The sequence below is a fragment of the Carettochelys insculpta genome, chromosome 4 (assembly GCF_033958435.1).
Source record: "Carettochelys insculpta isolate YL-2023 chromosome 4, ASM3395843v1, whole genome shotgun sequence".
NCBI lineage: Eukaryota > Metazoa > Chordata > Testudines > Carettochelyidae > Carettochelys > Carettochelys insculpta.
In genome coordinates, this window is record NC_134140.1 from 29,405,941 (window position 1) to 29,422,526 (window position 16,586).

The window sequence follows — 16,586 nt, forward strand, 5'->3', positions numbered from 1 at the left end:
TTCTCCACTTGAGTTAAGGTCCCCCACAGAGGTCAAATTGTAGTGATTTGTCCATATAATTTTTTTGACTCTGGGACATCTCTTGCTATCTGGTGAAATCCTTCTACCGTCCTTCTACCATTCAGGTTCTGCTATGACTTTGCACTTACAGCTCTTTGCTTTTAGAACCTCTCTGACTTAAGAGCATTCTTCCTTATTTTCCTTTCCTGGTGAGCCCCACCACTTTGAGATCTTTCTCATTCTGGGGAGCAGTCTCCCTAGAAGCTTCTGTTCCTGACCTTTTTCTGGGAGTAACTGTCTTTTATCATGCCCAGGTGTTTCACTGCTTAATTAACTGCACGAGTGAGATAATTAGTACCAGATGAACCTGAATTGCCTAATTCCCCTTTGGGCTTGTGTACACTACCACTTTCTTTCAAAGGAAGGATGGTAATTAGGGTGTTGGGAGTTTACTATTGAAGTGCTTCCGTGCATAGGCAGCACTTCATTAAGCAAATTCCCCCCTGCAGCAACTTCGAAGTTTTAAACTTTGAAATACTGGCACATGTCAATACCGTGGCTCAGCCGCTGGGACTTCGAAGTTGCCCCGGCACTTTGCAGCACCGGTGGGTGAGCCGTGGCTAGACGTATGCCAATACTTCGAAGTTTAAAACTTCAGAGCTGCTCGGGGGAAAATTCGCTTAATGAAGTGCTGTCTATGCACGACAGCCCTTCATTAGTAAAATCCCAACACTCTAATTACCATCCTTCCTTCAAAGGAAGGTGGTAGTGTAGGCAAGCCCTTTATGAAGTCTGTCAGAGTTGGGTTGAGCTGCTGATTTCAGAAGGCCAGCTACCCTCTAACAATGAAGATTTTGGGGGTGGTAGTGTAGGCAAGCCCTTTATGAAGTCTGTCAGAGTTGGGTTGAGCTGCTGATTTCAGAAGGCCAGCTACCCTCTAACAATGAAGATTTTGGGGTCATATATAATAGCTTTGAACAAAAACTAACACAGATGCAATGGGTATCTTGTTTTAGTGTTTATTTTGGAATTGTCCTGAGAGGGTAGTTTTATATGGTGTTAATAAACAAAAAGTGACAAACTCAGATCAAATACAACATAGAGCACACCAAACGATTACTTAACAGGTATTTAATGGAAAGAAATGTTGATATATTGTACTTTGGGTGGGTCAAGTCTAATGAATTTTGATTTAATTTTGAAGTAGATCTAGCTGGGCTAAAGCAGTTCAATTGCTAGCCTGTCAGGTTTGAAACATGGAAACCAAGGCTTATTTTCTGTTGTCAAAATCAAATATGCATTTATTATAACGTTTTCTCAGTTAGAATTCCTTCTGCTGGAAACTAAAAGTTTCACATCCTGTAAATATTTTGAATAGCAAGCCTTTATAACAATTTTAGATTCTGCCACCAAAAACTTATTCTAGATTTACTGTGATTTTCCTTTTTCAGGCTTGCCCCCTGTCCCTTCTACCTCAAGAGCAAGCTTTGCAGAATTTTCCATTAGGGAACGGATGAGAACAAAATTAAAAGCTGCAAGGGTGAGAATGCATTTATAAAGGATTTTACTTTATTTGATTACATTCTCATAAATTCTATCATCTTTGTTTTGTGTTGCATTTAACTGAATGAATTAAATTTGCCTTTATAATTCTGTTACTATAATATTCTTTATATATATTAGTTCCTAGTAGCTGATTTTGATGTTGTTTTCTAAACAAGTTAATTTGATTCTTTTTTGTAATATAAACACTAATGTTTAGAAAAATGTTACCATTTTAACTATGGGTCAGATCCTGCCACTTTCGTATTTGAGTAATAACTATTTCCATGCTACTTACGGAGTAAAATTACTATATAGTATAATAAAGGGAAACAGAAGCTGGCAATTGATGATTAAGTGATTAAATTCTCTTTCATTAAGATTACATGTAGCAAGATCTTGAATTTCCAGGTATTGTTATACTCATATATGATCAAAATTTCTGTTTGTTTTTCTCAGTCTAAAGCAGAAAGCGCTTTATTGCAAGAAGTCCCCAGTCCACCACCACAGCGCTTAAAAAGCCTCAGACAGAGGGAATCAGAAATCAGATGGGATAAAGAGGTGAGAGAGAAAATGTGCATGTGTGCATGCTCCATATGTTGTCATTTTAACAAGAAGGTGTAGGTAATAGACCTGTTAGTTGTTTGAAAGCCATCATATAAGACAATTTTTATTGCTTTTTGATATTGTTCGTTATGCAGACAGTGATCACTGATTTTTAAAGAAATAGCAAACAGGAGATTTTACAATTAGTGCATTTCGTGTACATTCTGTTTGTGCAATATTACATTTCCTTTCTTTATACCATGGACTTCAAGTGAAGCTTCTATCAACTAGAGATCAGCCCTTCCAAAGTCTGTGCTCCTGTTATTTACCATGTTTTAATATACATAAATGCTGTACTTGAACCCAAAGGAGCATTTTATCTGTAAATAGTGTGCTTTTATAGTTTATTTCTGGTTAAAGATTATCTGGTTAAAGTAATCATAAAATGATCTATCCTCTGTTGCCCTTTCTCAGCTTCTGACAGAGGCTAGGGATCCCATCCCTGCCCATCCTGGCTAATAGCCTTTTACGGACCTATCCTCCATGAATTTATTTAATTTTTGTTTGAACCCTGTTATAGTCTTGGCCTTCACAACATTCTGTGGCCAGGAGTTTCACTGGTTGACTGTTGTTTGAAGAAGTACTTCCTTTTATTTGTTTTAAACTTGGTACCTGTGAATTTCATTTGGTGACCCTTAGTTCTTGTGTTCTGAGGAATAAACAACTCTTTTCTGTATTCACTTTTTCCACAACAGTCATGATTTTATAGACTATCGTATCTCCCACCTTGGTCATCTCTTTTCCATGCTGAAAAGTCCCACACTTTTTAATCTCTCCTCAAATGGCAGTCCTTTTCTGAACTATTTCCAATAGTAAAAACAAAATGCCAGCAACTGTGAATGTTAAAAATGCTGTAGCTTTATACAAAGGTACACAACTAGAACAGCTAAAGATTCCAGCACACTTTAGACATTTCTTTGTTAGCATTTTGCATCCTTTAATTCTTAACACCTTTAGGTTGCTATTGAAGTAGGGCTAATGAAGGCAGAATAGGGTTTTAAAAGCCCTAAAACACCACCAGAGCTAGCAAGCAGGAGCAGCAATTGGGAATTTTGCGAGGCAATTCTCCAGGTGAGGGAGGGGAGACAACACTACATGCTCCTCGCGGTAAGTTTGTCCATATGTATACTTGCTTGCTTGCTGTGTGCTTCATAATCCAACATGATTTTAGTTAACCAGACAGTCGCTTCTCATGGGTGTGCCCAAGTTTCCTGCGGTGCCATAAAGTTCATTTACAGCCACCAGTCTTGGCTGTCAGTGTTCTGTGCTGTTATTTTAGCTGTAATTTACTCCTAAACATCTTCTAAGGCTATGTCTACACTACAGCGTAGAGTCAATTTTAAGTCAGCTTGGTTTTACAATGTGACTGTCTTCACTGCAGATACCATTAGTGGAAATTTAAGGAGCTCTAGGATCATCATTCTTGTGCCGATCATCCGATGTGGCATAATGCCAAGTTTGAATTTAAACAGTCAGATTAATGCTAGTGTGGAAACAGCATTACTTTAAATAGATTTTTATTGGCTTCCAGAGGTGCCCCACAGGTGTATGTTCTGTCTGCTTTCACCTCCCCTGCTCTCCAGGTGTGCAGGATGTAGGAGGCAGGAAGCCAGGCATTTTTGGTTATTTTATGATCAGCGTGGTGACTGTATCTAGCTGTGAAAGAGAATGCCAGCACTGAGCCATCAGGAGAGCCAGGGTCCTAGTTCAGCTGGCGAACTAGTCCCTGCCCCACCACATCATGGGGTGGGCTTGGCTTGGCTGTTGAGACCAGGCGTCAGTACCTCAGACAGAGGCGGCATGTCCTGCCCTGTGTGGGGTGAAGGCTTCTTCCCTGCACAGGATGTAGCCAGAGAGGCTGAGAAACTTCTCTTCTGAGCTTCACAGTTGTGTGGGACACGCCCTCAGGCATCATGCAGTCAGGGGTCTAGCTCCCACTGCACCACATAGCTGCTCTCCCAGGTGCCATGTGGCTGGTGGGCCAGCTCCCACCTCACCACACTACCTGGTGGCTGGGCAGTGGGGGTTGTGCTTGTAGGAGAACCCAAAGAACTTCTTTTCTGCACTTCACGTTTATACAGGACAGTCCCTGTTCCCCACAGGTGCCATGCAGCTGGCAGGCTAGCCCCCGTCCCACCACACCATGTGGCTAGCCCCTGCCCCACCACACCACATGATGGCTGTGCAGTGCGTACCATGCTTCCGGACAGCAGCATGTCCCGGCTTGCGCTGGGTGAAGGCTTCTGTGCTTTACATTTTTCAAAAAACAAGAAGTCCTGTGGCACCTCATAGACTAACAGATATTTTGGAGCATAAGCCTTCATGGGCAAAGACCCGCTTTCTCAGATGCATTTTTCAGGGGCTCATCAAGTGCCAGGGGGCTGATTCATCCCATGGCACAGATTTTTGTGGGCTACTTGGCCCTGTAAGGCAACACTCACCCAGGGGGGCACGGGATGGCTCCCCCTGGTGGGAAATATTTTCATGGGCTGGTGCTGGGGGATTGGCTCCTCCCATGCCAAAGATTTTCATGTGTTGGCTGGCCCCAGTAAGGCAACACACACTGTGGGGGATGGCTGTCCCGGTGGGAAATATTTTGGGGGGGCTCTTACTGGAGGGGGATGGCTCCTCTCGCAGCAAGGATTTTGGGGGCTGGTTGACCCCTGTAAGGCAATAAGCATCGAGGTGGGGGGTGGCTAATAAGAAACCAGGTGACCGCACCATGTCTACAGGAGACTCAGGTCACCCCTGCCAGCTGGGCTTAGTTAGGGGGCTGGCCCCCAGCTGCACCTGTTTTCAGGGATGTCCCTGCCCATCACCAGGCACACTGCTCCAGTAATCTTCCCCTCCCAAAGCATGTGGCTTGGGGAGCAACAGTCTCAGCAGTGGCCCATTTGCTGCATTTTTGCTGGGACAAAACTGAGGTATCTGACATGATTCCCTTTCTGCATGTGAGCTGGTTTTAATCCATAGTTATTGTAAACATGCGGGATTGAAGGTTCCCTGCCTTGTGAAAGGTGTTCTTTCACCAGGGGAACACTGGAGTAGCCGTTGACGTGACACAGTAGGAGCACACAGCTGAGAGCATATTTTCAAAGTACTTCAGGTTTTGAAGCCCACCACCTGTTTGGCTTTCTTTCCCTTGGCATTACCTATGTTCCTTCTCTGTGAATAATATTGAGTCTTTCCCTGTTCACATGGATCCAGATTCTTCCAGTGTTTGCTGTTATTTGGCTGGGGAAGACTAGTTGCACAACCCATTGACATGGTTCACTCGTAGTTTTCTTTCCCTGGGATTCCCTAATTTTCTTCTTTCCTTCTGAAAAATGGCCAGTAGCTTTCAACGGAAAGGGAATGAGGGCAATGCAGTCTGGGAAGATGACAGTGGGTGCTCTCAGGACACATTTGGTTAAAAGGTCGGTAATGCAGGCGACTCAATATCTCTCATTAGGGAAAAAGACTGCTCAAAAATGGCAGTTTGTTTTCAAAGTGAGAGGAATGAGGGCAATGCACTGTGGGAAAATGACATCACACACCCACAACACTTGCAGGGCATTTTGTCCTGTAATGCACCAGCAAAAAAAAAACAGAATGCTATAGAGCTGAAGGAGCTGTTGGATGTGTTCCCACAATGCACTGATGCAACAGTTGAACTTTGGCAACTTTGTGGGGAAGTGCAGATATTCAACTTTATAAAAACACAGTATTACAAAGTTGACTTTAATAAATACAACTTTATTTTGTTAGGGTAGTTGTAGCCTAAGAGACCAGTAAGCAGTGGAAGTGTTGGCGATGCTGCTACACAATATTGACCTCCCATGGTTCAACAAATTTTTTTGCTCAGCAGCAGTCAGATCCCAAGGGTACTGGACTTGAAAGGGTCAAGCTATACTTCTCTTTTCTTTTTTTTTTTTTTTTTGGACTGACTCTAATGTGATAATACTCTGCAGTTTACACTTATTGAGACTTCGGGTTAAAATAAATCCTGGCTCCAGTAAAGTCAGTGAGAGTCTTGTTACTGGCTTCCGTGGAGTCAAAAATTTACCCTTCATGTTCTCATGGATATGTTTCATTCGTTTTTCCTTATTGTGGAAATTGTCAGCTGAGGAAAAATATGAAGCTTTTAGTAGTTGTGGTTTTCAAACTACTATACAAAAACAACAGCTTTTAATAAAAGCATGTGGTTATTGCAATGAACATGAGTTAAAAATAATTTCCACCATCCTGGTGATAAAAAAAACGTCAGGATGAAATAATCTGTGCCTTAATGCTCCGCATCTGATCCAGCACTGTTACTGCAGGCTTACACTGGTGTAATTCCATTGATTAATAACTTGGGTAGTATAGTGGTGAATGAGGCCCTTAGTTTCTTTTTTGTAAATTTTCTGCTTGAGTGTAGCTTTTAACTATGTAACTCAAAAGTATTCAGGGTCTGATTCTCTGCATGATATAGACCAGATCCTTAGAAGTCAGCCTAGGCATAGTCAGGGGACCGAGATCAGTTTGTCCCACCTCAGGATTTGGTCCTCTGGAAACACTTGTCAAAGAGAGTACATGATGCTGCCATTCTGATTTGATATAATTTTTCACCCTCTTTACATCAGTATAAACAAGTACAAAAAGTCCAAGATGGTGGAAAAATATAAGGTTTTCTACCTTATATCCCAAAGTGGACCATTCCTTTATTAAATATGGAAACTTTGACTGTAGTATCTACTTCCAGTTTCATAAAATGTTGTTTCTGTCCCTCCTTTCATAATTTTTTTATTAAATGGTTTGAGTACCCTTGCTATGATTTAGAAGAAAACTGCTACTAGCAAATGCACCCACTGTCTAATAAACATTTGGTCAGAATAAAATATTACTGAGAACATTCAACAGCTAGTCTGCATGCTTGGCTGCTCACGTCACCTTCATTTTGATGGGTGTATAAATAACTTGTATGATAATTTAAAAGATATTTTTATGCAGTCTGATGAAGATGAGGCAAAACATATGCAAGAGGATCGGTCCCAGATATCTTCTAGAGTCAAGTTTCATAATTCTGTCAAGAAACTCAAGCAAAAGTCGCACGTAAGAATAATTTCACTTAATTATGGTAAACTTTACTGATTTCAGTGGGACTCTGTGTGGCTGCAGGATTTTCACTGAGTGCAACAGCTGGCTAGTCCCAATACAAAATTCCCACCCCATTGTCGGGGTACTTAGGAACTTAATAAACCATTAAAATATGATCATTTTCGTAAATACCCACAGCAAATGTTAAAAATAACCACACAAGAAAATTTGAAATGTGAAATGAGAGCCGTGTGGGCACAGAGACGGGGGCCCGTTGGCGTTCCCACCTCTTGTTAGACATTATCATAGTCATAATGTTCCTACTTAGTATATGTGTGGCAACAAAATACTGCTGTTAATTGGGCCACTAGGTATAAATTATAAAGGTTAGTTCTCTGTGGTAGGGACAGATTTTGACTCTGTGTGCAGGAGAGTTTCACAACTTGTGCCCTTGAGCGCAGGCATACAAGGCATCCTGTTGTTGCTAGCTGTGCTGTGGGGGCGAGGCCTGGACAATGTCTCTGGTCTTTCAGTACTGTCTGGCAGACTCTGGGACCTTCAGCAGGAGTAGAAGTCATTTACCGTTGAGGTCCTCTGAACTCCCTCAAGGGCATTGTTCCTGCCTTTGGTTTCTGTGTCCAAAATACCTCTAGAAACTTCTCTTTGTGCAATGTCACTCTACCCCACCATCCCCTGCAAGACTTTAGATTTCATGATCACCGTGTAATCCAGGTCTCTGATAATTTTCCAAGTAAATTTGTATTTAAAAAGATGAGCACATTAAAACTAAAGAAGTTGATATTTAAAAACCTTACTATACATGTTTTATTAAGTAGTAAATATATTAATGATAAGGAAGTTTGATATATGAACTATTTAACAGATGCTAGATTTCGGTGTTTTGGTTTTTGTGGGTTTTTTTAATGATTCATGAACATTTTTGCTGTTACCAATGAAAGGGTAATTTTAGTTGTTTTATTTTTACTAAAAACATTGTAAACATGATCTTACATAAATGATGTCTTCTCCTGCTAGGTCCAGACTGATTTTCCTTCTGCTGAAGAAGCATATAATTTCTTTACTTTCAATTTTGATCCTGAACCAGAGAATATAAAGGATAACACGAAGAAGAATGAATCAAATCAGGAGGAAGAGGAAGGGGAAGAACAGGAATCCACAGGAAGCCATCAGCAAGAACAAACAGAGGATGAAATGGTACAAATCATAGAAACACTTTTTTCATGTTTTTGTTCAGACTTTTTATGCTACCTTTTGCTTATCTGTTTAATAAAAACTGACTCATTTTATAATTTAAAAACAAGTGCTGAGATTACATTTTCAAAACAGTGACCCAAGGTAGAAGTTGCTTTCTTTTCTTTAGTAATGAAGAGCTTCTTGCTTAACAATTATATCTACTATATATTTGAGAAAGTTTGTGCATCTGTTTACTTCCATCAGTCCATCTCTGAGTCTGTTTATCTTATCATCTTCTTCTTATCACAACTTAAAGCAAGGTCAAGGTTTGGTTGTGCCAGGAGAAGGGGATATGCATGGAATTCGATTGTTTCTCATCAAACAGAAAGGGAGGGCTGTAATAACAGGAACAATGATAATCAATGATAAACAATGATAATGATAATCCTGAATGACCACAGGGGGCAGGAAGTACCCCAGCCCTGGGAAGCAGCCCCCCCCCTTGAGGTGGCTGCCCCCACCATACCTCCCTGCACCTCTGCCATGAAGGATCTGAGCAATGCCAAGTAAATCTAGTAAGGCTGCATAGCTATATATGAGAAAATAGAGTTTCATAGAAAACTGAAGAAATCTGTAGACAATGTGTCAATTTTACCTCTAGCTAAGATTGTATGTTCATTAAAGAGAAGAGAGGAAAAATTTGATAGACTATCTTTTCAGGATACTATGACAGCAGGAGAACAAGATATAAAGGTAGAGTGATTATAGCTGATAGTCCACGGTGATAACCACAGGCCTGATTCTTTCACACTTCCTCGCATTGAGCAGTATCTCCAAAAATTGTCCCAGACTAGTGTACTACTCAATGGCTATGGCAACACTTGGCCAAAACTTTGAAATGGCCATGCAAATGGCCATTTCGAAGATTACTAATGAGGCACTGAATTGAATATTCAGCGCCTCATTAGCATTAGGATGCTTCCGGTCGTGGCACTTCAAAAGCGCCACTTTTGAATGTGTGCAGCTCGACGCGGCTACACGGGGGTCCTTTTCAAAAGAACCCCACACATTTCGAAATCCCCTTATTCTCCTCCGCTGAGAGGAATAAGGGGATTTTGAAATGTGCGGATCCCCATGTAGCCGTGCCAAGCCGCACGCATTCGAAAGCGGAGCTTTTGAAGTGCCATGGCTGGAAGCATCCTAATGTTAATGACGCACTAAATATTCAATTCAGTGCCTCATTAGTAATCTTCAAAATGGCAATTTGCATGGCCATTTTGAAGTTTTGGTCAAGTGTGGCCGCAGCCAATGTCAGTAAGGGTGTTAGAATCTGTCCCAAAGAACACATTTATTAGTAAACTGTACATTTTGTTAAAATGACATGGAGTTTCTGTTTCTAAAACTCTAACATATAGTAACATGCTAACATCTCCATCAAATTATGATGATACTGATTTTGATCATTCCCGTGTATGAATATGTATAACTAGCTTTATGAAATACAGTATATCCTTGCTTTAACACTCTTCAGAACAGTAAACCTTTGGTTAAAATGGATCCCACCTTGTGCTCCGCCGCTGTGGCTGGCACTGACAGATCCTCCAATCCCTACCACAGCCCAGGGAATGGAGTAGCTGTCGCCACTGCATCCATTATGGTGGGTCTTTTTTATCTGTAACAAACCCCACATCTATTTAAAAAAAACAAAAACAAAAAAAAAACAAAAACAATTGGATCCTGAGGGGTCCATTAGAACAAGCATGTACTGTACAGCATAATTTAAATAAAGCACATTTTTATTTTTGCATGCAAAATTGTGAAATTGTCTTCAGGCCCGAATATCATATTAACAAAAAAAACTAATTATTTTATATGTAAAATATAGGATGAAGAGGACTGCCTTTTTAACGATAAAGATTTATTCATTATCGATCAAATGACTCATGATTTTCTATTAGTAAAACCAGCAGATTATGAAAGCTACTCTGCGCGACTACAGAAAGAGAGAGAAATTTTGTTCATTCCAAGCAGTCAAACAGGTATGCGTTGTTTTTTTTCTTTCAAGTATCTACATTTTAAGTAATTTATTCTTTCAAGTATCTAAAAGGTTGTAACAAGGAAGAGAGAGAAAAATTATTCTCTTCGACCTCTGATGATAGGACAAGAAGCAATGGGCATCAATTGCAGCAAGGAGGTTTAGGATGGACATTAAGAAAAGCTTCCTAACTGTCAGGGTGGGTAAGCACTGGAATAAATAGTCTAAGGAGGTTGTAAAATCTCCATCCTTGAAGATTTTTAAGACTGGCATAGATAAACATCTGTCAGTGATGATCTAGAGGTGGTGTGTGGTCCTGCCATAAGCATGCAGGACTGGACTTGATGACCTCTTCAGTCCCTTCCTGTTCTAGTATTCTGTGCTTCTAACTGTAATATAACATAGTCTAAGCTTTTTCTTTATTTTAGACTCTTATCCTACCTCATTTTCACTGGCATTCACTATGTTACATATCCAACAACTGCTAAACTTTTTTGGTGAAAACTGAAACAAAACCAGTCGTTCTACACTTCTACCATTTCTACATTCTATGCAACTGTTTTTCCCCCTTCACTGAGTAACAGGTCTGTCCTGTCTTTCATCTTCTTCTTGATTCTCATATATACAACGTTTTGTTGTTACTTCATATGTCTCTAGCTAGTTTAATTTTATTTTGTCATTATGTATTTTATCAAGTTTACACTTTTTGTAGGTCTCTTTTTAAGTCCATGGTAGTCTCTTGCCATATTTATCTTCTCTGTGCCACGAGATAGTATGTTCTTGTGCCTTTAATAATTTCTCTTTTAAAAACTACCAGTTCTTTTAAACTGTTTTCTCCTTAGACCTGCTGAGAGTCGTATTAAGCAGTTTTTTGGAGTTCACTAATGTAATGATCATATTTCCCAAAATACAGTGTGGAAGCAGAAGTCCGTGCCAAATTCACTCACTGCACCCGCTAAATCCTCAGAAGCTTTTACTTCTCAGCCTCCTGTAAAGTAGGAGGAAGAAGACAGTTGTCAGTCTCTCAGCTCTTCTCAAACTTGTTATGAGTGTGTGCTAGCGTTGGTGTCTGGATCTTTCTCAGTGTGAACATATTTGATGCTGGTATTCTCAAGTTTCCTGTGCTGTATGCTTTTGCATCAGACTGTGTCAGCTTCCAGTTGCCTCAGTGTTTGTGCCTATATTCATAATTTAGTTGAGAAAACAGAGTGATAATTGGACTGGTGATCCTTATTTATCTTCCACTGAATAGAAAGGTGAGATGTGAGGACAATAGGTAGTGTGCATGTGCAGCTCCAGTGAGTGCTGGTATCTAGAAAGTTTTGAGTTCTGTGCCCTCGAGTCCAGGAATCGGTTATAGGTTTCATTAAGTACATATGTAATTAAATCTTTAGGATTGAATAGGTAGAAAATATGTTGAATGTGTTAATAAGTTTATACTGTAGAGCTGTTATTATGGAAATAAGAACTGCTTTGGTTACATACATAAGCAATATTAGGTGTTGCCATGAGGCAATTTCACAGGCAGTTTTTTAGTATATTCTCTTTACAGCAGCAAAATATCAAGATAGTTCTTAAAAAAAGCAGTACAGGTCCTTAGCTGATGAATTGTATCTCCAATTATAAAATGTCTTACATATTTGAATATTTCTTTGCTCTTTAGTGCCTACGTCTCAGAAGGTGCCTGAAAACATGCAGCCACGATACCTAGAAGATGAGGGTATTTACATAGGAGAAAGGCCTGTTGTATCATTATCCAATCAAAATATTCTAGAAAACAGAATATTGAAAGAGGAGCAGGTAAGTCATCATGACATTGTTCATGTCTGTTTCAGGTTGGATACCTTTTTGTATCACAAACAGAAATATTCAAAATTCAGGCACTTCCCTCATGATAGTCTCAGAGGGGTAGCTATGCTAGAGTGTAGCTTCACAAATAATAAGCAGTTCTGTAGCAGCTTACAGACTAACAAATTTATTAGGTCATGAGTGTTTGTGAGTTAGACTCACTTCCTCAGATGATTGGCATGTTTTATGCAAAATGATTGGTATCATCTGAGGAAGTGGGTCTTAACTCACGAGAGCTTGTGACCTGATCAATTTATTAGTCTCTTTGGCACTACAGGATTGCTTGTTGTTTCCTTATGATTATTATTTTTATTACCCTTCAAGGAAAGCAATAATCAGGCTACCATATAGGCCACATATATTTAAAAAACAGTCTGAGAGTAATATCAAAATTTTTGGAAGTTTCTTATGAAAAAATAAGCTCCCTTTTGGGGAATTGGAAACTACAGACACCGGGCCAGATACAGCGTAGTCAAATTGTATCTTTCAACAGAGAATAAAATGGTGTGTTCTTTGTGTCCAGCAATAGTCTTAAGGTAATAGTGCAACTGGTTATATGCAAAAATTTTTAATAAAAAAAATTATTATTATTATTATTATTATTATTATAAAAAAATTATTGTTAGGAAATGTGTTCTGTTAGATAGAGTACTGGCCGGAGATTCAGAAGACTAAGGTTCTATTCCTAGCTTCTACTAATAACCTGCTGGGTGACCCTGAGGAAGTCACTTCGCTGTTCTGTGCCTCAGTTTCCTCAGTGGAATTAATGAACTCTCTTTTATAAAGTGCTGTGCTATTGTCTGGTGAATCATTTCATATGAGAGCTGTAATGGTTATTATTTATTAGACAAGTGAAATATGTCAATAGTGAGCAGTGTAAAATACCTAATTTAAGATTTGCATTTCATCTTGGTTAGACAGATTAAGAATATAAGAACAGCCATAGTGAGTGAGACCAATGGTCCATCTAGCCCCGTATCCTGTCTTCTGAGAGTGGCCAATGCCAGGTGCTTCAGAGAAAGTGATTAGAACAGGTAATTGTACTAATACATCCCCTGTCATCCTCTCCCAGCTTCTGGCACTCAAAACCTAGGGCCTCCCAAAGGACATGGTTGGATCTTTGACCGTCTTGGTGAATAATTGTTAATAGCCCTATCCATTAAATGTTTTAGGCCGTGTCTACACTAGCCAAAAACTTCAAAATTGCCATGCAAGTGGCATGCGGGTGGCCGCAGCACTTTGAAATTGATGCAGCTCGCTGCCGCGCAGCTCGTCCAAACGGGGCTCCTTTTCGAAAGGACCCTGCCTACTTCAAAGTCCCCTTATTCCCATCTGCTCATAGGAATAAGGGGACTTCGAAGTTGCCAGGGTCCTTTCGAAAAGGAGCCCCGTCTGGACTAGCCATGCGGTGCCGATCCGTGTCAATTTCGAAGTGCCGCCGTTGCTCGCATGCTGATGAGGCGCTGAACATGTATTTCAGCGCTTCATTAATAAACTTCGAAATGGCCATTTGCATGGCCATTTCGAGGTTTTTGGCTAGTGTAGACGTACCTTAGTGATATCAACGAGCATGCAGTTTACATCCTATGCCTTTTCTTCATTGGCATTTTTCTTAAAATGTGTAGGATTGGAAGATTAAGACAAATGGTAGCATACGCAGGATTCAGGCAGTATTGGAGATGCCAGTTACAGGTTACTTATGCTTAAGTTGTTTTGCTTATTTGCTTGCTTAAAGAAATATAATTAAAAGCTAAATGTTTACTGAAATGTGGGATCATATTAGCAATTTTGCAAGTCATTCTCATATGTAAGTTACAAAAACTATTATCTCACTTTTATTCATAGGGGAAAATGTGGTTTGGAGATGATGGTAAACTCTTAGCATTGCCTAGTCCAATTAAACAATCTTCTACAAGACCTCCTATATTTTCCTTGGAGGAAGGCATAGAACCAGAACTTGAAACATTTTATAGAAAGGTAGGTTGCATTTTGTATATGTTGGGATTGTGACCCATTTAGTATCGTTTACTATACATTCAGGAATCCTTATCTATGAAATTTAATGACTAATTCACAGGTTTGTCTACAATGGGTGTTTTTACATTGTTGTGTCTCCACCAGCCTAAACCCCTAAATGTGATACCCTCATGTAAAAAGTGACTTTCACTATGTGAAACGATAGCAGTTCAAGTATCTTTTTACAGGGATGTAGTATTTCTAGCCTAGGAGTTTGCACAATGGTGCTGCATTGGTGTACTGCACTTGTGCTAAAAAAAAGTAAGCTAGTGTAGACAGACTCAAATAAGCACATGATTTTCTACTGGTGGGGCTCCTGCTGTTGAGTGCCTAGGGCTGACGCTGGGGGGACCCAGGACTGACAGCAGGAACATAAGGCTGATACCAGAGGTTCCCACTGTCAGCAACCCAGGTCTGAGAGTGGGCGTTTTCCTCTGTTGGCCGCCCAGTGCCGAGAAGTGGGTGCTGGGGCCAACAATGGGAACATAAGGTGCCACAGGACTTCTTGTTGTAGAGGGAACATAGTGTTCCAACTGTCAATCTTGTGCCCAATGGGACTCCCATGTCAAAATAGTGGTGAAAGCTTAATATTGTGGAATCTGCAGTATTACAAGTTTAAGTAGAGCATTAAGAATAGGAGAATTTTCTTGCTTGCTGAAAGGTTCCTTTTTTTCAATAATCCAGGTCTGCAGATTATGTCTATTTTGTGATTTGGGATGCTGTTGAAGTTTATTTATATGGTTATATTTAACTAGATTGGCTGTGCCGACTTTATCTTCTATATGTTTGTTAGCATTGATGCATATGGTTTTCCTAGAATATTTATCATGTAACTTTTATTCAAGGGTAACTGACATTATTGCATAGGATTTTTAAGGACGGTTTGGTTATCCCTAACTGCTGCTGATTAACAGAACAATAGGGCAATAGGTCTGTTAGTAGGTCTGTGAATCTGAATTCTTTAATAAAGGATTTTTTTAAATTCAGCAAGATATATTTTCTTGTTGAAAAACTCAGATCCAGGCACATTATGATTTATGTATAGACAAGTGGATTATTGCTTATCACATGACCATCCTTACAGGGCTGATGGACATGTCAAAAATAACCTTACTTCATATGTTTTACTCTTTTCTTCATTTCAGGCAATAAAACCTATGCGTACCAACCAGTATATTGTTGGATCTGGAGACCCTCAGGAACAGTTTCAACTTGACATTGATATTTCTGGGTTAATATTTACCCATCATCCCTGTTTTAGCCGTGAACATGTTCTGGCATCCAGACTGGCTCAATTGTATGATAAATACCTAGCAAGAAGACAGCAAAACCTTACCAAACTCCTTACAGATAAGGTATTTTCATTGTATACTCTAGCTTGCTGAGATACTCGTTAGCTAGTTCAAGCTTAAAACTGAATTTCAGTCTTCAATTTAATTTCTAGGTTTGTGACATAAATAATATATTTATTGAAAATAATCCTATTTTTCTAGACAATTTTAATCCTCTCCCAATATTGGTTCTTTAACATCAGATCAAATTAATGTCAACAGGAAGCTGATTAGTATATGTCCAACTGGCATAGTGAACATTACCTAATGTTCAGTGCAGATCCATCTGTTTAAGGCTATTTATTTAAAATAGGATCACTAAAGGAATCTGATATACAAGTTAGTTTAATTGTTATAATAAAGGAGCATTTGCATAGCATCTTTTATATAGAGTATCAAAAATGTTTTTCAGTGAATGCTAGATTAAAGATATGGCTTTGCCAAGTTACGTACAGTGACTCATTCAGGCAGAAAAGGGAAAAAACAGCATATAAAGATGGAGAAAGGTGAGTAAAGTCTCAGTTCTAGGTATAAAAGGAATACAATTATTCTGTGTTTCCACTGTATTGACAAAAGTTCCTTATCTTGATATTTTCAAGGAAAACAGTCGTATTTATAAGGACTTGGTTCCATAAAAATAAAATTCCAGTTTTATATGTGTGCTAAACGTTCTTGTTTTATTTATATACTGTCATACTTAATATATTAGCACCAAAACTTGGTGGTATAATAAATGAAGACAAGAAAATGAGAAAATGTAAAAATCAAGCCTGGAAAATTTAAGACACAAGGTAATGATCTAAGAAAGTTACAATCAACTGCAAACAGGAGTTGCTTGTCCTCTACTTAAGTGTTTGTATCTGAAATTATCAAACTGATGCTTAATGTAACTTCACTGTTTCACCCATTATCAAGATTAGAGTGAAAGAAAACACAAGACAAGAATTAATTTATTT

The 16,586-nt window shown here is 39.4% G+C and overlaps 1 protein-coding gene across 5 annotated transcripts in view; it reads left to right on the plus strand.

Moving 5' to 3' along the window:
• Positions 1-16,586, plus strand: part of CC2D2A (coiled-coil and C2 domain containing 2A) — a 140,060-nt gene that overhangs the window by 15,972 nt on the left and 107,502 nt on the right. For 3 of the 5 annotated variants that reach the window (XM_074992513.1, XM_074992510.1, XM_074992511.1), the window contains 8 exons: positions 1,452-1,540; positions 2,002-2,103; positions 7,120-7,221; positions 8,242-8,421; positions 10,286-10,439; positions 12,099-12,235; positions 14,129-14,260; positions 15,445-15,654. In XM_074992513.1, coding sequence (XP_074848614.1) covers positions 1,452-1,540; positions 2,002-2,103; positions 7,120-7,221; positions 8,242-8,421; positions 10,286-10,439; positions 12,099-12,235; positions 14,129-14,260; positions 15,445-15,654 — 1,106 coding nt within the window. Of the gene's footprint in view, positions 1-1,451; positions 1,541-2,001; positions 2,104-3,169; positions 3,256-7,105; positions 7,222-8,241; positions 8,422-10,285; positions 10,440-12,098; positions 12,236-13,298; positions 13,318-14,128; positions 14,261-15,444; positions 15,655-16,586 lie in introns of those variants that run through there. The other 2 variants (XM_074992512.1, XM_074992514.1) reach the window with 2 other exon arrangements.